A 24,882-nucleotide genomic window follows, 5' to 3' on the forward strand; every position below is an offset into this window, starting at 1 on the left:
TCTAACAAATGTAACTGTCAAGTTCTTCCCTGCAAATTGTACAAGTAAATTGCAGTCACTGGATTTAGGAGTCATTAAATCCCTCAAACAACATTATTGGAAACTCTTAGTTCAAACATCTATCGCCAGTTTAGACCCAGAACGTTTCGAAAAAATAAGCATTGACATCCTGCAAGCGATGAATTTCGTAATGTTTGCATGGGAGAATGTTTTACCCAAAACAATAAAGAACTGTGTCACCATTGACGGATTTTTGTCTTCAGTGGATGGTCCTATTGAAAACGATGAAGTTACTCATTTTGTTCCCCCTGAAAACAGGTCAAATATAAGTAAAATTTCTTCATTTGATGAATTTGTTAAGTGTGATCCCAGCTAGCACACGAACATTCGACCAACGTTAGCTTATTACGTTAGACTTATGTCGGCCTCTTACGTTAGAACATACGTTAAAGTGCACCGTCGGAAAACGGTTATCCAACGATTGGTTTCCAACGTTATCTCAACATTTTTCCAGCGCTGTTCCTACGTAAAATGCAACGGTGAACCAACCAATTCCAAACGTTATTCCAATGTAAATTACAACAGTTAAACAACACTTCTTAACATTATCCCAATATAAATTTCGACGCTTATCCAACAATTTTCCAACGTTAGCTGCAACGTTAGACTGATTATTTTCCGACGCTATTCTGATGAAAAATCAACATTTAAGTAACTATTTCCCAATGTTATTGAAATTTAATATGCGCAACCTTAATAGTGTGCTACCTCAGATTGCTTTCCAGCCTATTTCATTTGAATTTTTTATTATTTTCCCTCATCAAATCAATATACTTTACCAAATATATATCAAATCATTATTATTTTACAAGCGTAGAAATAGAAATACTAAAAATTAAAAAAATATGCTGAAGCATGGAAATTCTTATATGCTAAAATAAATTAAAATATAGTAGAGAAATAGTTGCATCATGTATAGTACCTATAATTTATGTGACTTTTTGCCCTTTGTGACATCATAACCTTTATTGCTACCTCTGATTGCTCTCAAACCTGTTTCATTTAAAGTTTTTACTATTTTCACTCATTACATCAATATATTGTTTCAAAGAGTAAAAATGCTGAAAAAAAAAATGCAATTTATCATTTCCCTATCATTTACAAACGTTTCTATAAAATATGAACAAAAATTAAAATATTTATAATTCTTACCTTTTATTTTTCTGAATAATTACTCGAAAATTATCTTCATAAGCATACATTAGTTTCTTTTTTCTTTTTCAGGAAATATTTATTACCAGCAAGGTTATTCTTAAGACAGAATAAAATCTTTGACTTTAAAATTCTGCCATGAAAAATAACCTAGCTTGTTTGAAGGTTCAATTTTGCTTTGACCTGAAATAAGAATAAAAATTTAAAAAAAAAAAAAAAAATCATACGCATACACATTCAGTTAGTAAATCTTCATAACAATTAAAATGACGTAGGTTAAACTTGAATATCATGAAAAGTACATATTTTATTGTTTTGCCGAACTATATTATACTTTCCCATTTCATTCAAAAGTTCATGTTCATTGATTTTTTTTTTCATTTTATTATTATGGAAGGAATTTTAATGTATTTTATCCATCAACGAGAAAAGTTCATTCAAAGACACAATTTTATTTCTATGGTAAATTGCACGTGTAATTTGTATGACTAGCAAACTGTTTTTAAATATTGTGCGTTTAAAATTACCATCAAGGCTAAGCAAAGGAACAACACTAAATTCTGAAACAAATTCAAAGCATTCACAAAATTCTCTAGAAAACTAGTTAAAGCATCTATCCAAAAAAAAAAAAAAACCAAAATCAGTTCGAATGCGCAAAAATTTTAAGAATTTCGATTCATCGGAGACCCCCCAAATCGGGAATCCCCCCCCCCTCCGTTAAAAAAAGAAAATTTATTGAAAGAAAGAAAAACTGTTGGAAAAATAAATTGATTTACTTTGGAAGACTTGAACTTGCGAGGATTGAACATTCGCAGTGAGCAAGTACGACACGTGTGAATGTGTATGTGACCCTGGAATGAAAAGAAAATGGCTATGCGCACTCCTCCCTCACCCCTTTCAAATCCTGGGTCTCAACAAGACTGCAGAGGCGGGGGGGGGGGCTTATGGGACGCATTTACGCACGCTTCGCAGAACGCGCAAATCAGCAACGAGCTTGCAATGAATGGGCATAAATGTGAAACAGGTTTGAAGGTTAGAAATAAGTTGGGAATGCGTTTAGTCGGATATAGGTTGGTTTTAAACCATCCTCCGATGCTTTGAATGATCGAATGAGCGTATGAAAAAAACCAATATCTAACCAAAACATATTTCCAACCATTGCGATGCATTTTCAACCTTTCTCCAACGTAAATCCGATGGTTTGTGCTACCTGGGATTCAGAACTTGCAACATGTTCACTTCTAACAATCGATGAAATGATCGTTAATGAAGAAACCAGCAGCAAAGAAGAGGATAATTGTTCTTAATAGCCACTGCCAAGTTTTCAGCAAGCTTTGGAGGTTTTCAACACCATGCAAGACTATCTTATTAGTAGTGATTTAAATGATAATGTTAAAATGGCACTTTTAATTGTAAACAAAGAACTTTTTTCTCTGCATTCCAAAAGAACCCTGTAACCTAAAATTACAAAATACTTTGCAAGTTATACCGTGTGAATATGAAAAGTAATATATTTATATTAACTCTGGCATTAAAAGGTTAGTACATGCTTCACTTCATTGTATTGCATTATTTCATTTTCCTTATCACACTTTAAGCTATTTTAGAACTACTAATGCTTGTATTACAAAAATGCTCGTTTATTTATTAATTTTTTCCATCTTTTTTTTGTAATTTTTGTTTATACGTTTTTTTCAGTCCCTTTAAAAATGTATAAACAGTGCTTCACTGTAATAGTAAAAATATTTCACTGATTAGACCATTTTGCCCAACTGGTACTCAGTTGCGAAACAACTTGAATGCTGAATTCCATTTCCCCAACAGCTCATTTGTCTAATCATCACGTTTAGCTGTCAGTATGAATAAGTAGGGAAAAAAGAACCTGCATGGATCCCCCCCCCCCCCCCCCATCCTTGACAGTTCAATTTTTATAATAGGGTTGGACTACTTAAGGCAAGGAAACAAAACTAGGGTTTAATGTCTACTTACGTGGGTCGTAAGCATTTCACTAGCTTTCTATTAGAAAATGAGGAACCTTCTAAAATTACTAGTTAATTACGGGTAGCATAATTTTTTTTTAAATTATTTTTATTTATTTATACTATTTTTGTGTTTTAAACAAAATTTATTGCACTTTTTGCTACTTGGCTGATGACTTCTTTGTTATACAGTTACAGTATATTGCAATATTATGACCGAATTTCTAACACAAATCCAATAGCTGTTCCAGTAGTGAGGCAAAAGTAATGAAATACCTTTGCTTGTGCTTTTGAAGAAAAATCTTATGCAATGAAAAATATTTATATTTTTACATCAGCTCTTTGATACACAAATAAAAAGTTGTTAATTATTGCAATTTTTTAAGTTTCATTTGCATAAATATTTTTTAGATTAATGTTGTAATCTTTTTAATCGTTTATGCAATATTGCTTGCTTTTGTTTTTTACTTATTGATATTTATTCATCTTTTTGTAGATTAATGGATATTTTATTATTATATAGGGATTTTTGAAAAAAATTATTATGTTGTGGGCAAGTGTGACAAATGAGCTGTCAAGCAAACAAACTTGTAAGACAAATGAGTAGTTGAGAAAACGGCAGGCAATTAAGCACTGGGCAGCTGTACCTGACCCAAATATCTCAAGTTTTAAGTGTCTTAACACTTTTAAGCAGTGAATAAAATATTTGCAATTTTATCCTTGACTTCTACTGCCCACATAACATTATAATTTTTTTAGTGTATATACAGTTGAACTCAGTTAATACAAAATGTAAAATTTTTCGTAATAGCAGTGAGTATGTGGTACTGTTAAAAAATAAAGAAATACTTACCTATATTTAAAAAATAATTATTACTATTTATTATTGCTATTACACAGATTTTAATCTACTTATCAGTACACTCAGAAAAATTTAACTTTTTCTCTAAGCTGAATGTTTTTGAAAATAATTGAAAGGGAAAATGGTAATCAACAATTGTCTGACAAGTTGTACTCCAAAATTGAGGATAGATGGTTTTAACTATTAGCAAATTGAAATGTCCACAGGTAAATAAGTGTATGGGTTTTCTTCCTTTTGCAAAAGATTTAATATTTTCTTCTCAATACACAATAGGCCTTCAACAATCTTTCAAAATGATTAATAATTTATAAAAATCAAAATTACAGTATTCAATTAAGAATATTTTCAGTCAAGAAATTAAAAATTTTTGTTTGTCTTAGCCAAGACTTTCAATGCAATAGACTTATGCGTGAAAATTTTGATGTAATTAAATCAAAAATTAAACTTTACAAGCAAAATTTTTGTTTCAGCCATGATTTCATTTTAATCGTTGTCCTATTCGGAGTTCAACTGTATATTGAATCCATTAGTGTAGTATTAGCAATAGTATTTTTGTATTAATTTCTGAGAAAGTTCAAATAGTTGCTAACTTTCAACATTCTTTATTTGTAAAGTTGTGAACATGTTGTATAAGGATGTATGCATTGTTCTTGTAAATATGCCCAAGCATTTTACATTGTACTCATTTTTTCTTTTATTTCTTTTTCAAATTGTATTTATGTTATTAATTATAGACTGATTATCAATTTGTTTGAATGAGCATTATTCAATTTCCTGGGATGCCGTTCAAATCTTATAATTTACTTTTTAAATCATGCATTTTTATGTTATTAAATGTACATGATTATTATCATATTTATAGAGTATATAACTGATTTTACATGATTATTTCATATATATATATATATATATATATATATATATATATATATAATTATATTAGTGATTAATACTGATTTCACTGATATATGAATTTAGACATATAAGGTAGTCAACTGGTATTTTAATATATTTTTTAGAATGTTCTTGAAGCGGTTAAACATTCCATTGTTCTACTTCAAATTGCAAAAGTAAGTATAGCTGTTTTATTTCATTTATAATGGAACAATACAGACTATGTCCCTAAATTAAGATTTTTTTCCCTTCAGAATACAACTCATCCTGTTAATGGATTTTATAGTGTTTGTAATGGCCCTAGCTCATCAGAAGGAAAATTAAAGCAATCTGATAAAAATGAAAGTAAGTGAAAAAAAAAAAGTTAAATAATTTTTAAATGAACAAGAATATTCTTTTTAGCAATTTTTTCTATTTTAAATGAGTACAAATGTTTTAAGTTGCTGCATTGATGCTCCGAAATATGGAATTTAGGATACATGCTTTATATTTTAAAAAATACTTGAAAATGATCTTTTTGAAAATTTCAAGAAATACATTAGAAATTTAAATTAAACATTATTCGTATGACATTTATTTGAGACTTTTCTTTGGCACATTGACGTTTTTTCACCTCCTGCATTCAGGAGAAGCAATGCTACTGACAAATGAAGATAAAAATCTACATTTAAGAACATAAAATAAAAAAAAATCTGGAGCATTTTTTTTTTCCCCTTCAATTTGGCTCGCTTTCTTTTATGTTTGTTGTTTTAATGAATTTATTTAAGACGCCGCATATGCACAAGCAGATCCTCATAAACACAAGGACATATATTTAGTAAAAAATAGAAAACATGCAAATTTAGAGTAAAGTTTGAGTTTCTTAAATAATTATGTAACAGATCAAAAAATTTGGGAAATTTCAGTATTGTAATAAAATAATTTAAAAGTATTAGATTGATATTGATGTTACAATTTTTCTAGGTATTTCATGTTAAATGACGTTTAAACAATTTTATTTTTTTGCAGGTGAAGGTTTGAAGTCATTAAATGAGTTCATTCCTGATGTGGAATGTGCTGTAGAATGTAGTGAAGATGTTAATATTGACAGTAAGTATCATTTTTATGTAAATGTTTTTGAGTTAAAAAAAGAGAGGAAATTTAAAAAATGTTTTGGAGATTAAAAAAATGGGAGGAAAGTAAAACTGATATTTTAATAACTTTTAGGTTAGGGACGCCCCACCTACACCCCACAAGCCGTATGAGTCCTGCAAAGCTGATCCGTATGGCCCATTGTAATGTATATTGCGAATCAAAAACAATTTTCTGGAGTATATTCCAAAACAGCCCATTATCTTTATTCAGTATTAAAAACAGCTACTTGACCTGTGCAAAGCATTCACACTTGACAGCAGTAATTCAAAATCCAACTTTTTTAAGAGTAATTTTTCGGAAAAAAACCATATTGTGAATTGTTTGTTTGAAATGAAATGAAGCATTATATATAGTTTTATGAACTACTGTGTTATCACCTGACTTTGCCCGATATACCTCAAAAGTAAAAATTATGCCAAGTGATGCATGTTCAATAATCAGGCTTAAATGAATGAAAAAGAAAGTGAGAAATTTTTTTTAAAAACAATGAAAACAATCTCATAAAATTTGGACATTAGCATTTAAAATTTCCCTTTCGAAAAAGTTTAATTTGCAAATCAAGTTCTTATTTTCTGAAACATTCCACGTTGTATCTGGTGTTCTCTCTTTTAAACCCCAACAGGATTGGAACAATAGCTTGGAAAAATTCCCCTTTGAATAAGTTCTCTGTAAGTCCCCATTAGAATAATGACATCAACTCTTTAAAATCCTCATCAGCACCAATCATTCTGGGATACAGGTTAAAAGCAAATCTAAAAATCTTGATTGAGTTAAAGTAAATAGTAAAAATTTTGAATAGCACAACTAAAATCCTTGATTACCTCCTGCCAACAGTACAAAAAAAAATATAAATAAATAAATAAATAACAAAAAAAAAAAAAAAAAAGAAGAAGAAATTTTATGTGCCCCCCTCTCCCATAAAAAAAAAAGCATCCAAACAAAAGCAAGATCTTTATTTGTTCACAAAGAAGCAAAGAATGGCAACAAACATTTCTTCTCTATGTTTTTTTCTGGCTAATTAAAACTGAGCTCCTGCAGACGATAAAATGTCTCATTTAAAATTGATTTTCACTTACTAAAAAATGTGTGTGCCTAGTTTCTTGGCTAATTAAGGCCTTGGAAGTTTTTAAATCCATTGCGAGGAAATTTACTAAGGGAGTATTTTTCATGGGCTTTCCAATGAAACTGAAATTGAGAGGATCCATTAATAATTTTGAGTAGAAAGTGCCATTCTATGCCATTTTTGGATCCTAAAATCAAAGTTCCAATGATTCAGCAATTTTTTAGCATTACAAAAACCCTACAACTGCAGCTTTTTGAGGACTTTAGCATGCACCAAGTATTTTTTCGATGAGATACTTTCAAGTTTATGATTTTCTTTAAAATTGGAATAAAAATCTTGGATTAAGTTTTTCTGAATAAAAGGTACCTTATGTTCTATTCTGCACCCCTGACAACCTGTACAGTGTAGACAGTTCAGTAGTTAAGGTGTGAAAACATAACAAATGGACAAACAAGCAAGTAAACAGACAAACTCACTTTTGCATTTCTAATATTACTAAGGATTAAATCCTTATTTACCCAAAAAAAAAAAACACTCTTCAGAAATATACTGAGATTTTATTTTTTGATGAGTTGAAAAAATGGTTGAATATTTTTTAAATTCAAATGTATAATAAAAACTTTTTCCAACATTGTGTGTGAAGCTGCATTTATGTGCCAGTCTTGTGGCTATTATTTTTATTTGTTTATTTTTGGATCTTTGTTTTGCTTAAAAAGGTTTACTTTGTTTAATTTGTTCTTTTATCAAATTTCTTTCTTTCAGAACTTCAAGGAAATTTGAATTTAGTCGTACCAGAAACTTCTTACTCAAGTAGTGATGATGAAGACTTCTTTGATGCTAATGAGGATGCAATCAGTTCAGTCCAGAACCCCAAGTAAGTATAATTGACAGGACTCCTGACTGATCCCTTTTTAGTTCCAAGATCAGGTCTCCCTTCCTTTGGTTTCAATTTGAGAAAATTCTCCCTTATCCACTTTCATTTTTTTCTTAAAAGAAAATGTTGTTAGCACACCTATTACGATAATTTGTAAATTTTGAGTGAAATGGGGACGCTATAGCTAGAGTTCAAAACTATTGCAGTGACGTGCGGTCCACCCAAGCAAACCGAGCGGAGCTTGGACACTCCAAAAATAAATTTTCATTTTCCATTTGTATGCTCATCATTGACAGGAAGTATGAATTATTAGTTTTTTCTTTTTTCTTTCACTGAAAATAAGTCTAAAAAAAAGTCTAAATGTAGCTCTAATTGCGATTTCCCAGGAAAACGTATCCCTAGGCAAGGAAAGCAAAATCCACACTACAGCCCAGGAATGATAAGAGACCTCTGTTAAAGCTTCCTCAGATTCAAAGCTAAGCAAGCAGTGCCCCACCTGCGGAAGCAGGATTGACAGATCGACTTCTTTTGAGCGAAATTCGAGTAATTTGGCCTTTTTTGAAAGTGGCTGTCTTGAAGAAAATAGTCTGTCTTCTAGACATTTTTTTTTAATTTCATTTTTTTTTTTTTTTGAATAATTTTAAACAACCTTTTGATAAAAGACTAAGATTTGTTTTAAGTTCTTCCTAACTTTTTAAAAATTTTATTTGATCTTTTTTAATCGTTCTTCAACTTGCTGTTGTCATTTTGATAACGAATATTTTTGTATTCATGATGGCAATAGGCGATGACTTTTGGTAGCTGTAGCATTTATTATTCCAATTTTCAAGCTATTCTCTACCATAGAATGCTGATATTTTATGCAAATACTTTAGATGGATTTCCTACCCCCATAAGTGGTGGAGCATGTGCACCTTCTGAATGAGAATAATGGCCTTTAAAGCACCACAGTGCTAAAAAATTCAATGTCTGAGTCAGCGCCACATAGGCTCCCCTCTCTCATTGTTATTCATGCTTTACCTATTATTATTAGAAATACATCCCTAGAATAAACTCTTTTTGAATCTACTTGCCCAACACATTTTTCGATTCTGTGTTAGAATATTTTGCTGCTAATGAACGAAGAATGGAATTCATTTATAAATGAGCTGTTATATTAAATGCAGTATTTGCTCTAAAAACTCTTAATTTGGTGGTATTTTAGTAGTATTTTATAATGCTGCACATTTTGACTCCAATTTCAGTCATTATTTGTTTTCTTAACCTGTACTAATATGCATTTCTAATATATTTTTGTAATTAAAGTTTTTCGTAATACATATTTGTTTTTGCTGCATAAAAAACGTTCCATTCAACATGAGAGTTACTAGAATTGACATGCTTTACTCAGAAAACACAGATATACTGCATTTAAATATTATGAAGCATAAGTAATAATTGGACATTACAGCTGCTGGGGTACAACACTCACTTATAGGTATAATAAATTCATGAGCAATAATTTCTCATTTTAGGCAAAAATAATATTGATAAAAAAATATTTCAGCAGATTGATTAACCAAAGCATCTCTGATTTTAACTTTAAGAAGCAAAGGTAAAAATCCCTTTTTGGTTCCTCTTTAGAATTTAGATCAATTTTCTTCCTTGGACAAACTAATAATCTGTTGTGGGAGGCCCGAATTAACATTTATTTTTTTTTGTTAAGCATGTTTAAGCATTATATTTTTATTATTGTGAATGAGTTTTAGAGATAACTAATTTCTTAAATTTAATTCAAACAACAAATGATCCTTTTTTGTTTTTAATAACATTCTAATATTTAAAAAATATAGACATTATGCAAGACATAGCTGATCCATGTTAATAACTTTTCAAACCTATTGTTCTGTTATTTTTAATTGAAAAGTGATTAATCTTTTGGTTCAAGTAAAGAAAAATATCAAGTCAAGCTTATCTGATGCTTTAAAAGTTATAGAAAAGCTTGCCAAATCATTTTGGATGTTTAAGAACAAAAATTCTCCCTGTTTCAGAGAACAAATGTTTATGCTTGAGAATAGTAAGAATCAGCGCTTAATTTGCATGAGAGCTCATGGTAGCTCAACTTCTGCCCTACTCTTTAATTTATTAAAATTTTTACGTATTGCACGAAATTCAGTATATTTATGCTTTAAAATAAGCTCTGAAGCCTATAAGGCTCCTGCATTTTTTTCTTTAGAAATTAAGTTAACCAAACAATGTTTCTAAGCACCTTCCTTTCTTTGTCTGTCTCGGACAGCCAAAAAGATCAGTAATAACTTGTTGAGTGCTTCCATTTTGCTATTTTTTTTGAAAATAAACTCACAAAATTAATTACTCAAAATTAATGTGTTTTTTCATTAAAAATTAAGCTGCATTAAAAGTGGTATCAAGATGAAATGCATGCATCAAATTCTTTACTAGTAAATAATACTTCATTTCCAGGATATAAAATCTTCATGTAAATGTAGAATGACCCATATTTATAAAATTTTCTTTTGTATTAGTATTGAAACTGCAAACACCGGCGAAGAAAGACGCCTTTCACATACCCACCGCCTTACAAGTCAAGATTATGATGGTTTGTAGACTTTGTTTTTTAATGTCAATAAGGGGAAATATGTTCAATTTATCATTATATTTGCTAAACTATGTCGTTTACATGTATTAACTTGATTGGCGATTATTTAGTTGAGAGGAGCCATAAGCAAACATCCAATGATAACCTGTTTTAGGATAGTCATACACTGGTGTCCAAAAGTTAAGCATAATTCATAAAACGCGAGAAAAATCTGTAAATTTTCGTAAAATTATATAAAGTTACTTATGGAGATTCGTTGGTTGAAGAAGAAACAATATGTTTATGCAAAATAGTATAGTCGATGGTGTCACGTGCGAATTAGGTGCGTGTTTCGGAATGTGGATAAAACAGCTCGCACACTTTAGAGAGTTCAGGCGCGTTTCATGCAATTGCTGTACCAAGAAACATTGGATCTGGTGAAACAGAACTAATAATGGCACAAAGACGCCAATTGGACATGTTTGCGAAAGGAAGAACCGTTGGAATGCTAGAATCTAGACGATCACAAACTGATGTGTCTCGTACTCTTAATGTGCCTCAGTGTGTAATCTCGAGACTGTGGCAGAGGTTTTCAAATGCGCGAGATGTTACCCGCCGACCAGAACCAGGTCGACCAAGAGTCACAACCGCAAATCAAGATCGTTTTCTGGCAATTTCTGTACGACGTCATAGGGACAGCTGTGGCAGAGAACTGGATTCGGCGCTCAGTGCCGTCACAGGAATAACAATTTCGAGGCAAACTGTTTACAGGAGACTCAATCATGTCGGTCTGTGTGCCAAAAGACCAGCAGTTTACATTCCTCTCACATCAGCGCATAAACGCGCTCGTTTAAACTGGAGCTTGCAACATCGGCATTGGAGTCTGGGACAGTGGGCTAATGTGATGTTCAGTGATGAGTCCCGCTTTACTCTACAGAGTGATTCTTGTCAGGTAACAATCTGGAGAGAAAAGGGGACTCGTTTCCAACCGCAAAACATAAGAGAAAGACATCACTTTGCGTCAGCAGGAGTAATGGTGTTGGCGGGCATTATGTTGGATGGCCGCACCGACCTTCATATTTTTGAGACAGGCTCAGTCACTGGTCAAAGATACAGAGACGAGGTTCTTGAGCCTTATGTTCGCTTGTTTTGAGGTGCTGTTGGTCCTGAGTTCATATTCATGAACGATAACGCGTCTTGTCACCGAACAGCTGTGGTCGATGACTTCCTCGAATCAGAAAATATACTGCGAATGACGTGGCCTGCGAACTCCCCTGATCTGAACCCTATCGAGCATGTCTGTGATATGCTCGGGAGACAACTTGCAGCCCGTTAGCCCCCGCCAAGCTCCGCTCCGGAGCTAAAAAGAGCTCTCCAGCATGCTTGGAACTGTTTAAGCCCACAACTCACCCACCACCTCATAGAAAGTATGAGTAATCGTTGTGCAGCTTGCCTAGCAGTCAAAGGTGGCCATACACACTATTGAACTTCAGCATCATCTTTTAAAGAAAAATTTTTGTGCAAAGAGTAAACTCCTCATATGCCTAATTTTCATTTAAACTATTTTTTGGGGATGATAAAAGTAAATATTACCGTTTTTTGAGTAGTTTCCTTATTTTGTAACCGTGTTGCACTCGCATATCACGTTTCCCCCTATTTCGATGTATATTTCTCACATTACTCACATAAATAACAATTATGCTTAACTTTTGGACATCAGTGTAGTTTTTAAAAACTGTTGGATGTATAAAATATTTGTTTAATTCAGTGGTTGGAATTAGCGCGCTACAAGTAGCGACGCTACTGTAGTAGCTACATTTTTTTTGTAGTTTGTAGTGTAGCACACTACTTTTAAAAAAAGTAGAGTAGCAAGTAGTTTGCTATAAAAAAAAAAGTAGTTTGTGGCGATTTCTGAAAACTACTTTTAAATAAAGTTTAAAAAAAAAAGAAAAAAAGAGAAACGAGGTTTAAATCATTCTGTCTGGTGCAAGCCTTACACGAGCAAAACTTGCATCGATCAGATTCGTGAGACTCTGAAAAATACGAGCTGACATCAGACATATTTTGACGCCATCCGTTCTATCTGTTTAACGCCATTAGTTTGCTTAGCTTCGAAATTTTTACATTTCCCCAATACACGCCTCAAGTAGAGCTTGGCTTAGAAAGAAAAGAATAAACGATAACTGCCAAGTAGTACCACGTTTGTTTTCTGTCAGCAGAGAATGTCTCGTGGTCGTGGCTGAACATTTTAGATGTCAATAAGATTATTGTGCCAATATCCTCCTAATATAGGAGCTACTGTAAATGTTATGGAAGAGGATGATATTGAACTGCTTTTTTTGGCCGACTAACAGCAAATATTACACTGTTATAGAAATGTATGATAATGGAAATTTTACCGTTTCATGCAAACTTTGCCAGCTAAGCAAAAAGCTTTCGATATCAATGTCATCCGCATGTACAGTCCAATCTCAACTAACGTGAGGAATGTGTTCCAAGACTTCTCGCGTGCAAATTGAAATTTTGCGTTGTGGAAAATTATATCTAAACGATTTTTTATAAACATACCAATTATTTCAGACATTTGAAAACATCCTTCAAACTGTTTTTTAACCCACTTCTTAACTTCCTATTTTCGAATTTAAACATAGATAACTGAAATTTTACTGTATTATAAAAAAAAGATGTGTTATTGAATAAAAATTAGGATTAGGATGCACAAAATCAATGGGAGAAAATGGCATAAAATGAAACATTATGGTACGTATAATATGTAGCAAAATTAAAATGCAGCACTACAAAAGTACTGTACAGTAGATACATTAATTATATTCAACGTACTTTTTAGTTGTTCAAGCATATCAAAAATCTTTAAATTTCTCTAGTTGTCAGAAACTTTCTATTTTTCCTTCCATTTTAAAACTTAAGATAAACATCCTGCTTATGTGAAATTATGTTTCATTAACTTCATATTTGAAATGAAAAAGATACTGAGTGGTTATTTGTAAATTAGCAAACCGATATTTCGACTAGTACAGTGCGGGGTACTTTTGCTTTCAGTGATGCTGAAAGGAAAGTTCATTGACGAAAATAACATTTAATACCCAATAAAGATGGTGATACCTAAACCTTAGATTCTCTTCCAAAAATTTTCTGGTTGCGGGTTGAGGAATTCGTGTTAGCTTCAAAATTCATTACTCAAAATTCAAAAACTCGCTATTTAGCTATTTGACGTAGGTTGAATCACGTTGCAGCATGAGTCCACTCAAGCCCGTGTCCAGGTTTTCATAAAGGGATGGGTTTTAAAGCTTCTACGTCCTTTTCCGGGGGGGGGGTGAGAGTTTAACAGTACTCCCCTCAAGAAGAATAATTCTGGTTGCGCAAATAGCAGCAGTATTCCTTCATTTTACATTTTTTTAAAAATCAAACCTTGTTTGTTTCTTTTTTAATCAAGTCTTTTTACTATGCAGTATATTGCAATTAGTATTAAAAACCGCCCACAGATTCTTTTACAATGTATCATGTATATTCGATTTCATATTCTAAAATAATGCTTGATAAACCAAACAAGAAAAAGCTTATTGTAGAAGCAAATAACATTACCAAACACAATCAATGCATATTCATAGTTTTAAGATATAACCAAATTTATCATAACCTCCTTAAGCAATATTAACGCAGTTGATGCTGTGTTGACAAATCATTCAGCGATTTTCCACCCATAGTTTTTCCAAAATGTTATTCCAGTTTGTAAAGCTCTAACAGTCTTCAATTGCAGAAAAACTTCAGAGAGAAAGATTTTTTTAAAAGCACTTCACTCAAATTCATACATTAAAGTTATAAAAGTCAACTATACATTTTCTTCTTTTTGCTTATGTTTTCCCCAATGGGAGGGGTTTAACCCCTAAAACCCTCCCCTTGGACACGGCTCTGAGTCCACTGTAGTTTAAAATTCCACATTGAAGTAAAGTACCCATTCTTAGTTATGTTTCATGTTGCAGATATTTATTAATTTATAATTATAAGTTCTAGTACAGTTTGGGATATTTTTCCTATTTCTTTTTTTCCTTTTTACTGATTGAGTGTTGATACATCAACAAAATAAAAGCCAATTATTAAATATTGAAGTTTTTGAGGTTCTTTCGATAAAATTGAAAAATGCTTTTATTCCATTCTATCAGTAGCGTAAGAAAAGAGATGGTGTCCTGGTCCGGACCCTTAGTTTGAAGCTCAAAATCAGTTAACTAGTTCCTACAAAATATAAGTTCCTATAATGAAAATCAAAGTTTTTCTCTTTTGTTAAAAGATGTTTTTCACCATCTAAATCAATTTTATGGACCCATATGTATATGTATGTCTATATAAAATTTTAAATTAAATCAGGACTGCACTTATTTACATTTTCAAGTAGCCAAGTTGCACTTCTTGAATGAAATATCCACTGTCAGTAAAGGATTAAAGATTTGAAGGTTGAATTCCTTCGACTTTTTAAAGCCTTTCTTGCACCGAATATTTGTAAAAATCCAAAAAAATTTTTGGAATGAAAAATTGACTCAGCGAAGGAGTGAAAGAATAAATAATTCTTAGCAATATTCCAAGTTCAAATGAGCTAATTCATTCATCTAAACCACTTTTTGAATTTTTTCGTTCAATCCTCAAACGTTGTGCATGTGTATGCTTTTCATTTATTTATTTTTTAAAAGTAGCGAAAAAGCGTCTACTTTCCAAAAGTAGTTTCTAGTTGCTACATTTTGAAAAAAGTAGTTGTAGTTAACTACATTTGTAATAAAGTAGTTGTAGTTCGCTACAAAAAAAAAGTAGTTTTTCTAACCACTGGTTTAATTACATTCATTGTTTGTTTCCTTGTTAGTATTAAATTATTTTTAGTTCAAAAAGTTTACTTATTGTTTTCATGTTTGTAAGATGCAACAATTTTCAACTAAACTTTTCAATCTCTTTTCCAGCTTTGTACGAAGACGACGAAGAGGAATGTAAGTTAACAAAAATTAAGATTTTTTATTAAATGCTATGGGATTGTTTTGCTCTGAATTTTGTGTTGAGTTACTTCTCTTTCTCTCCCCCCCCCCCTCCCCCGCTGGTTGGTTTGGCAAAATAGTCGATATAACTGAACAAATATAGCACCTAATACTTGGGAAATTTGGTACAAAACTGCTTCAGACCCCCAGGTTTCCTCAGAACATTATTTAAATTTTGAATTAGTTTTTTTAAACAAGTTTTTTAAGCTAAAATTTTGCATAAATTATCTTATAAAGGGGTGGAAGAATTCCTGCAACTCTTAAAACATTCTATGTCATATGAAAGAGCTTTTTTTTTTCTTTTCTGCATAGAATAGTTAAAATAGATTTCGTTCAATGGGGAGAAGGGGGGGGAGGTATCGTAAAATTAATAAAAATGCAGTTTTTTCACTACAAATATTTCTTTCGGAATCAATGAACCCAACTAAATTTTCAAAAATTTTGTCTGAATAATATATTAAATCTTAATTTATTTGTTAAGAAAAAACTATTTAAATACGTTAAATACTTTTAAAATTGTGTCTATTTCAAATCAAGCATTTTGTTGATTTTTTAAAAATAAATTGGCCTATTTTTTGCAGAATTTTAATAGGTTGTACTTGGAGAAAAAAAAATTCTTGCAAAATCTTTTCTTTTAAGTCCATGAGCTGTAACTACTGTAGTTGTTTCAAAAAATATCTGTAGTGGTCATGTGATACTTTTCAGAGCTTCCTACCCTATGCTAATAATAACATATGTTCATATATGTTGGTATGAAGGCTCTTTCTATTATATTATTAGTGTAGGAATGCTTTTACTGTTGTAAATATGTTTTTACTATGACTTTTTTTCAGTGGCGCCAACTCCATGGGGCCTGAGGGGGCCCGAGTCCCCTCAAAAATATTTTTGAGGGGGCAGAGCCCCCCCAATAAATCAAGAAAATTATTAGTCATTTTATGCTTTCTAAACTCATAAATTTATCTTTTATTTTCCTTGTTTGAAGATAGTTTACCTTGTAAAATATTTACATTCAGTAATGAGTTAAAACAAATAATTATTATGGTAGTAAGCAGGTTAACTGAAAACGAGTGGTGTGAATAATGATGGTGTTACGATTCTGCAAGCACACTAAGAATTTGTCCCAGTGCGCGAACTTACGGGTCAAATCTGTTGCTAGTAGGCAGCGCTGCGGCGCGCTCATCTATGCTGATCTGGAAAAAATATATGAGACTTTGATTTTGTATATTAAATGGGAGGCGTGATAGTTTTGAATGCTTTTGGGAATTGTGTTTAAAAGGAAAACCTTCACAAAATGATGATCCTTTCGCTTCTTCGGAATCGACGTATACCAAAGAAGTATGAAAAGTAACAAAGCCAGCTCACTGCACACTTTCAAAATCCCGAAGTACTACAAGGCAATACATTGAGGTTTGTGAAATGGTACAATCTTGCACTATTGGGCGGTTTACATCAACTGGACTCACATAGGTCATTGCAGTTGAACAAGAGCGCTTGCATTTATTAAACAAAAGTGAAACAAATTTTGAAAAATCAAGTGAGTTTTTCAAAAATGACCTAGACATTGAGAAACTGTGTTTACACTTGAATATGTCAGCCGATATCACTTATGAAAAAACAACTGATCTTAAAAAACATGCGTTAATTAAATTACCTTTTTACAAAAATACTGTGCGTGTTTGTATTTATTGTTTCCTTTCTTCAAAGTCAAAAAATATGTGTCAGGCTTGTCGAGTTTTCGGGGTTCTAATGTTGATTAAATGACTTTAAAATGCTTTTAAAAAAACTTTGAAGCTCACTATATTTGATCTCAAATTTAGAAAATTTCCGGAGGCAAGACCCCCCCCCCCCCCCGCCCTTCACAATATTTTTTTTTTAAGTCAACATCTCTAGGAGTGCCCTTCCATGCAAGTCAAGTGCCCTACCTTTTTCAATGCCTCGCTACGGCACTGCACGGCTCCCCGTAAAAAAGAACAAAAAACTGTCTCTTTTTTCTAAGACAAGTGACATGATCTAGTTGAACTAGAAAATTTGTATACCATTTTTTAGATTGTTTTACGGTAAAAACGCCATGTCACATTTGTCTGTTTAAATTAAACACCAGAAGATATGTAAATTGGCATTTTCAAGGTACAAAAAACTGACCTTTATTTGGGGGGGGGAACCTCCGTGGGATTGCATAACTAATTAAACCCCCAGTGATGTCTAGCCCCCTCAATAATTTTTGCAAGTCGGCGCCTCTGCTTTTTTTCAATTGTGAGTTATATATTATAGTGTAGCATTTTAATGTTGTATTTTATAATCTTAGTAGGATCTATGGGAGGACAAGGAAGTGTAATTAGTCATTTATTGTCTCAAGTGAAAATTGGAATGGACCTTACAAAAGTTGTTCTTCCAACTTTTATTCTTGAACGGCGATCTTTACTTGAAATGTATGCTGACTTTTTTGCTCATCCAGATTTATTTATTACGTAAGTATAAAAAGTAGAATGAATTTTAATGCCCCCATCCTTATTTTTTTGCAATTATCAATTTGTAATAAGAATTAAGCTCTATATAAAAAAAGAGACATTCAGATTAAATTTGTATTCATTGATGAAATTGCAATTTAACATGTTTTTATTTATACATATTCCACAATCGTATTAAAAATAGAAACAAATAGTTAATTTTCTCATGGCTTTGATTTAATTTATCATGTTAGACTGAAGTTCATTTCCAGAAGAGTTTCTCTTGAGGCAGAAGTCTTATTTTATTCATACACTGGAACTGACAGCTATAATACTCCAGTTTATTTTTTAAAAAAATTTACTTGTAAAAAAGGCATTTATTCAACCCTACTACCTCTGAGATGATGGGTTGGAAGACATTTACTGTAGAACACATAACTCAATTCTCAAAATAAGATTTTTTTTTAAAATAAAATCTTTAAATATTATGGTTAATAAAATTTGAAGAAAAAAAAAAGAAAAAAAAGATGTGCTTAAAAAATGTCTTGCAAACTTTGCTTGTTGTCAGCAGTGCTGAATATTTAAATTTTCAATTAAAAAAAAAAAGTTTTTCATGAATCATTCATTAATTGCATAGAGAGGAAAATCCAGGCTGATGACAGATTGGAACTTAAATGCAGATGTTCAATAGCTCAGACTACGACATTGAAATTGCTAGGGGGGTTGAGGGGTATTTTTCACTTTTGGGGGCTCTTGCTCTTAGGGGGTGGACACCCCAGTCAAATGAGATTATAAATCACATTATAATTGCAACACAAAATTATTTTCTGGGGTATTGGAATGTATCAAAGTTATATGCAAATCAGTAAAATGAAATTAATTCTTTATCTTTACTAATAATAAAGCTGAAAGTACCTCTGTCTGGATGTCCGAAGGATGTCTGGATCTCTGTGAAGTGCATAGCGCCTAGACCGTTCGGCCGATTTTCATGAATTTTGGCAAAGTTAGTTTGTAGCATGGGGGTGTGCACCTTGAAGCGATTTTTCAAAAATTCAATGTGGTTCTTTTTCTATTCCAATTTTAAGAACAAAACTATCATAAGATGGACGAGTAAATTACGAAATTATCATAACGTGGAACCGTAACACGGGCACAAGCCAGTTGGCGAGAAAATTCACCATACATTATTTGTAAATATACAGGCGAATCAAAAGACCTTTTATTTTTGCTATTACGGGCAAAACCGTGCGGGTACCACTAGTTTCAAATAAAGAAAAATGTCAAATCAAATATATCTGAAGCTTAAAAAGTTCTAAAATAGCCTGCCAAATCATTTTGAAAACTTAAGGACAAAAATTCTCCTCTATTTTGAGAATCACTGGTAAGAGGAAAGTCAGAGGATGTCTTAACGTTTTTTATTTCTTTTATCAGGTTTCTGTCCCTTATTATTATTATTATTATTTCTTTTTTTCAAATAAAATTGACTGTTCCAAAAAGTTGTATTACTTTTTAAAGCTTAAAAATAATGTGCATTACATGTTGTCTTTCAGCATTCCAGATTTCGATGATCCAAGAGATCGTTTTGTGCAAGTTATACGATGGTATTTGTCTGCATTCCATGCTGGTAGAAAAAGCTCTGTTGCTAAGAAACCGTACAACCCTATTCTTGGTGAAATTTTTAGGTGCTTTTGGCACATACCAACCATTCAAGAAATAGATGTAATTATATTCGTTACGCTTTCGTAATGATTTATTAAATTTGCTTTTAATGTATTCATTGTGTCTAAAACTGGTATTTTGTTACCGAGTTTATTCATGAAATTTCATTTCAAATATCGTTTATTTTTCTTTTTTGAAGATTACTAAGCTTTTAGAGAGTTAATTTTTGGGTTTCTTTGTTCAAAAGCAATTTTTCTGATAAGAGGTATTACTTTTATTCCTATAAAACATACTATTTAAAATTCAATAATTTTTTTTAAATGTTCTGTTTTTGAAGTCTCAGCTTTGAAAGAAATTTATACAAAACTAGAGGACCCGACAGATGTTGTTCTGTTCAAACTTTGTAAATTGAAAAGTTAAAAAAATTTCAATAAACTGTCAAGGGCTAATGGGCGGTAATTTACTGAATAAACTGTCAAGAGTTTGAATGGTTCTGTTGAAAAAAAATAAGTACAAAAAAATGTTTTAAGCTGCTACAGTGTCGGAATGCGTATATTTATTACAACTTGATTTATCCAATGCCCACTGAGCAGTTGTTTTATGAACTATTTTTTCTCCCGTACTTGATGGTTTGTTCTTTCAGACATACACAAAGGATGAAAAGCGTCATCAGATATTAAGTATAAAAATCTAACTACCCATCTAGAACAAACGGGAAATCCCACTGCAGCATTCCCCTATGAAAAAGAAAAAAATAATCGAAAGGATATCGTTTAGAAAAATTATAAAGGTAAAAACAGTTCTCTGAATAAGTGAAAATCTCTCACCCCCCCCCCCCCCTCCTGATGTAAAATAAACACATTCTTCAACTAAAATGACTAAACACTCTTTAAAAACGAAAAACAATTCTTTGCAGTTTGAAATATTTCGCCAAATAAAGAAAAAAACAATAAATTACATTAACTGTAGCTTTAAAATGTAAACAAATGACCACGCAACTGTATTGTTTATAGCCAAAGTCGCCAAGCCCCCACGTTACTGTAATCCAGCCTATCAGTAAGCGAAACCAACTCCGACCCATTAGCTGTCTGATCTTCTGAACGAAAATTTTTAAAACTTCATACATTGCCTAATTTGGTCTTTCCACCAAAGATAAAGATCTTCCTCTGCACCAATCTTTTGTGTACAGAACTACCCTATTGTAATTGATCTGGACGAAACTAAAATTCGTTTCGTCTTTAAATTCCATCATCTTTTCCTTTTATAATGTACTGATTAGTTGGATAATCTTTAAAGTCTTCTTGACATTGGTGCCAAAACTCAGATGGATTTGAGCCGAGAAACAAATGTTGTTGCTAGGTGCGGTACTTCCTGATCATTTGTTAGGAAAACCTAAAGCACCGATCCGGTCACATAGTTCAACTACGACGACAGAACACACGTTTTGCGTGAACCTTCTAGTACTTTACTTTAAAATATATCACGGGATTTAAAATCGTTGCTTTTAAGAAATGAAAAGGCTTCACTCTCTCTCTCTCGCTACGTTTTATCTATTCTCAATTGACATATCACAGAAGGAAATTTCATTACAAAAAGCAGAGCTGGCTTTCTTATTGTCCTTTGGCAACGGGTTAAATATTTATTTCAAATTCTCGCTCAACAATAGACTAAAACAGCGGTTCCCAACCTTTTTCTCTGTGCGAACCCCTTGGAACAGGCAAAAAAGTTCGCAAAACCCCTGATGTTGAAATTAGTAACATGTAAGAAACAATAAAAAAACAGCATGTTTGTTTTCCATTTTTTGCAGCATTTGATTGCAATAAACAAAAATAGAATTGTAAAATGTCATTAAGTGCAAACATTAATAAAAAGTTAAAACTACATCTACAAGAAAAATTATAAACAAGAAGTTTTATAAACCAACTATTTTTTTAAGCATACTTTAAATTGGGGAAAAAATCCTTAATGCGATATTTGTGGCTGTTTGACGGAACAAAGAAACTGAAAGTTTGGTTCAATGTCTGACAGTTTGAGTCTTAAATCAGGCTCTGCATTCAATCTGCTTCGGTATTTATCATTGAGATAAGTATAGGAGGAAAATCCTTTCTCGCACAGATATGTTGTACAAAATGGTAATAAAATTCGAATTGCTTTTTTGGACAAAACGGTATAGTCATTTCTTGCACTGAGCCAGAAGTCAATTAACGAGAGCTCTTTAAAGGTAATTTTCAATGAATTATCACAGGATAACTCGATGAGCATTTCCTTTTCAGATAATGTCAGGGTGTTCTCTAAGCATGGATTTCCTTCAAAAGGATTGCGTATCCAGTTGTTTGAGAGAGGGACGTTACGCCTATTAGGAAAATACTCGTCAAAAGTTAGTTCAAGATGTTGCAGATGTTCACATACATTTCTTTTAACGCTTTCATCAAGTTTCATTGAGTTTTCTGATAAAAAAACTACTAAGAGAAGTGAAACAAGAAAACTCACCCATTTCCAGGCATTGGATCCAGAAATTCATTTTTTTTACCATAGCTTCAATTTTATCATATACAACGAAAATATGAACAACTGCACCTTGCAAGGATAGATTTAATTCATTTAATTTTGAAAAGATGTCAGCTAAATATGCAAGCCTTTGCATCCAAAGAGGATCGAATATGCAAGTGGACAAGTGAAATGGATGATCAACAAAAAATGCTTGGACTTCTGATTTCAATTCAAATAAGCGTGTCAAAATTTTGCCACGGGAAAGCCATCTAACTTCTGTGTGAAGAAGTAAAGTAACATGAAGGCTTCTCAATTCCTCACAAAGCGCGTGAAATAGACGGCAGTTTGTGGCACGTGATTTTATGAAGTTTACAATTTTTACCGCATCATTCAAAGTAGCGGATAATTCTGCGGGAATACGCTTACATGCTAATGCTTGTCTATGAATGCAGCAATGAGTCCATTCAATTTTCTCGTTAATCTTCTTTACTCGCACCACAAAGCCAACAAATTTTCCTGTCATTGATTTTGCACCATCCGTGCACACACCCACACACAAAGACCAATCTATTCCATTTTCTTCAAAGTAACTGTTGACCAGTTCGAAAATTGCTTCTCCAGTTGTGTTGGTTTTCAAAGGTTTTGTAAATAGTACATCTTCTTTAATTGTATCGTTAAAAATATACCTAACATAGACAAGTAATATTGCAGCGTTTGCTACATCAGTCGACTCATCAATCTGGATCACAAAATTATTCTCTTTTATTCTATTCACAAGTTCTTTCTCCACATTACTTGCCAAATCAGTAATTCTGTGTGATATTGTGTTGTTTGATAGTGGAACCAGGTCAATTTTTTTTGCTGACTTTTCTCCCAGCATACACTTAGCAATATCTTTAGCACACGGTCCAATTAAATTTTCTGCAATTGTACGTGGCTGTCCAGATCTTGCAATTCTATAACTGACTCGATATGAAGCTTCAAGGGTCATTTTACTATCTTCGTTGGATTCTAACAGGAACGTAGAGGCGCTACACTTTTTATTATATTCCAATTTTCATTTAAAATATTCGATAGGTTTGTCCTTGTGTGTCGGATGCTTTGTTTTGAGGTGTCTTCTCAGAAGTGACGGTTTCAAACTGCTGTTCGCTAGAACTTCGTTGCAGAGAAGACAAAGCGGTCTAGGTTCAGACTCTTCTCCAGTAAAATAAAAGCCCATTTGTAAATAGTCACTGTCATATTTTCGCTTTTTTCCTTTTTTCTCCCCTAGTTCACTTTTCTGTTTAGTCGGGGGAGGCGGCAGTTCATTACAGCTATCTATTTCAATATCCTGTGTTGATTCGAAAGTTACTGCTGATGTTGAGGGTTGATCGATTGACTGCTTGTCCATTTGTCGCTAAACCAAACTACCAGTTTTCAACCATCGATCCATAACAGCAGAAAGTTATTAAATCATAAAAATTACCAACACGATTATAACTTTACAAACAGAGTAGCAAGTTCACGTAGCAAAACCAATTGCAAACAAAACCACTTGTTTTCAAGCATCTCTAAAGTATCTCTAAATACGTCTGTTAACAACTGATATTATATATAATTTTTGAAAACGAACAGATGGGTAAAATCCAGTAATAAATTTTAAGTTTGGAGCCTTTTGCTGTCATGTTTGCTATTCGATGACTGAATACGACGGAAATTCCCGAGTTATATTTCAACCAGATTAGAAATAATACCCCTATGATGCATTGTTTGAGAATTCTTTATTTTTTTCCACATATGTATATTATGTATATTGTTTGATTGACTCCACGCGATGGCGCCTTTTTAAGGTCATCGTGATCCCCGCCACAGCTTAATACAACGTTTCTGCATGGCGCCTCGCAATAAAGAAGGAAGGATATCTCTTTTTGTTGTCTATCGAAAAAAAAAATGAGAAAATTTCTTTTTAACCAAGATTATAAGACCGCTGAAAGATTTTTTTTTTTTTGAGCTTAATACAAGAGTGGCGCGTTTTCAAATTAAAAAAAAAAAAAGTAACTATGTGTGCAAATTGAATATTTTATAATTTTTTACCAAACTAGGAAAAATCCGCCATTGCACCGAAATTTTCGCGAACCCCCTTCCTGCACCTCGCGAACCCCTGGGGGTTCGCGAACCACCGGTTGGGAACCTCTGGACTAAAATAAATATTAATCATTTGAGAGATGTAACCATCCAATGTTTAAATTAATTAATTAATTAACAAAAACGTTTCCGATTTGATCCATGGCGCTTCGAAACCATGCTTGCCACAAGTTAATTACACACAAAAAATTTGATTAAAATCGGTCCAGCTGTTTAAAAGCCTTATGGTGACAAACGTCCGCACAGGAGATTTTTATATATTAAGATTTAAAGTTAGATAAATACTTGTACTTTGTAAATGCTTAAATATTTTAGTGCAATGATTTCAAGTAAACTTCATAAGAAAGAAGTTTGGCTTTCTTACAGCTCCTACACATTATTGTAGGACTTTTAACCTTTTGAAATCCATGTACCCTTTTCTGTATATCATTAACTATTCAGTCTACTTGCAAAAACATTTCAATTAAAATTAAAACATTTGTTTTTATTGTAATGGACAGTTTATTACAATGTTTTTATTAATCAGCCATCTA

At 32.3% G+C, this 24,882-nt stretch overlaps 1 protein-coding gene across 1 annotated transcript in view; it reads left to right on the plus strand.

The window, feature by feature from the left end:
• Positions 1 to 24,882, plus strand: part of LOC129216209 (oxysterol-binding protein-related protein 9-like) — a 63,762-nt gene that overhangs the window by 22,657 nt on the left and 16,223 nt on the right. Inside the window, exons 7-14 of the mRNA XM_054850399.1 lie at positions 5,073 to 5,123; positions 5,202 to 5,292; positions 5,956 to 6,036; positions 7,907 to 8,018; positions 10,541 to 10,614; positions 15,558 to 15,584; positions 17,935 to 18,097; positions 19,627 to 19,795. Coding sequence (XP_054706374.1) covers positions 5,073 to 5,123; positions 5,202 to 5,292; positions 5,956 to 6,036; positions 7,907 to 8,018; positions 10,541 to 10,614; positions 15,558 to 15,584; positions 17,935 to 18,097; positions 19,627 to 19,795 — 768 coding nt within the window. The remainder of the gene's footprint in view (positions 1 to 5,072; positions 5,124 to 5,201; positions 5,293 to 5,955; positions 6,037 to 7,906; positions 8,019 to 10,540; positions 10,615 to 15,557; positions 15,585 to 17,934; positions 18,098 to 19,626; positions 19,796 to 24,882) is intronic.

This window comes from Uloborus diversus, chromosome 2, assembly GCF_026930045.1.
Source record: "Uloborus diversus isolate 005 chromosome 2, Udiv.v.3.1, whole genome shotgun sequence".
Classification (NCBI taxonomy): domain Eukaryota; kingdom Metazoa; phylum Arthropoda; class Arachnida; order Araneae; family Uloboridae; genus Uloborus; species Uloborus diversus.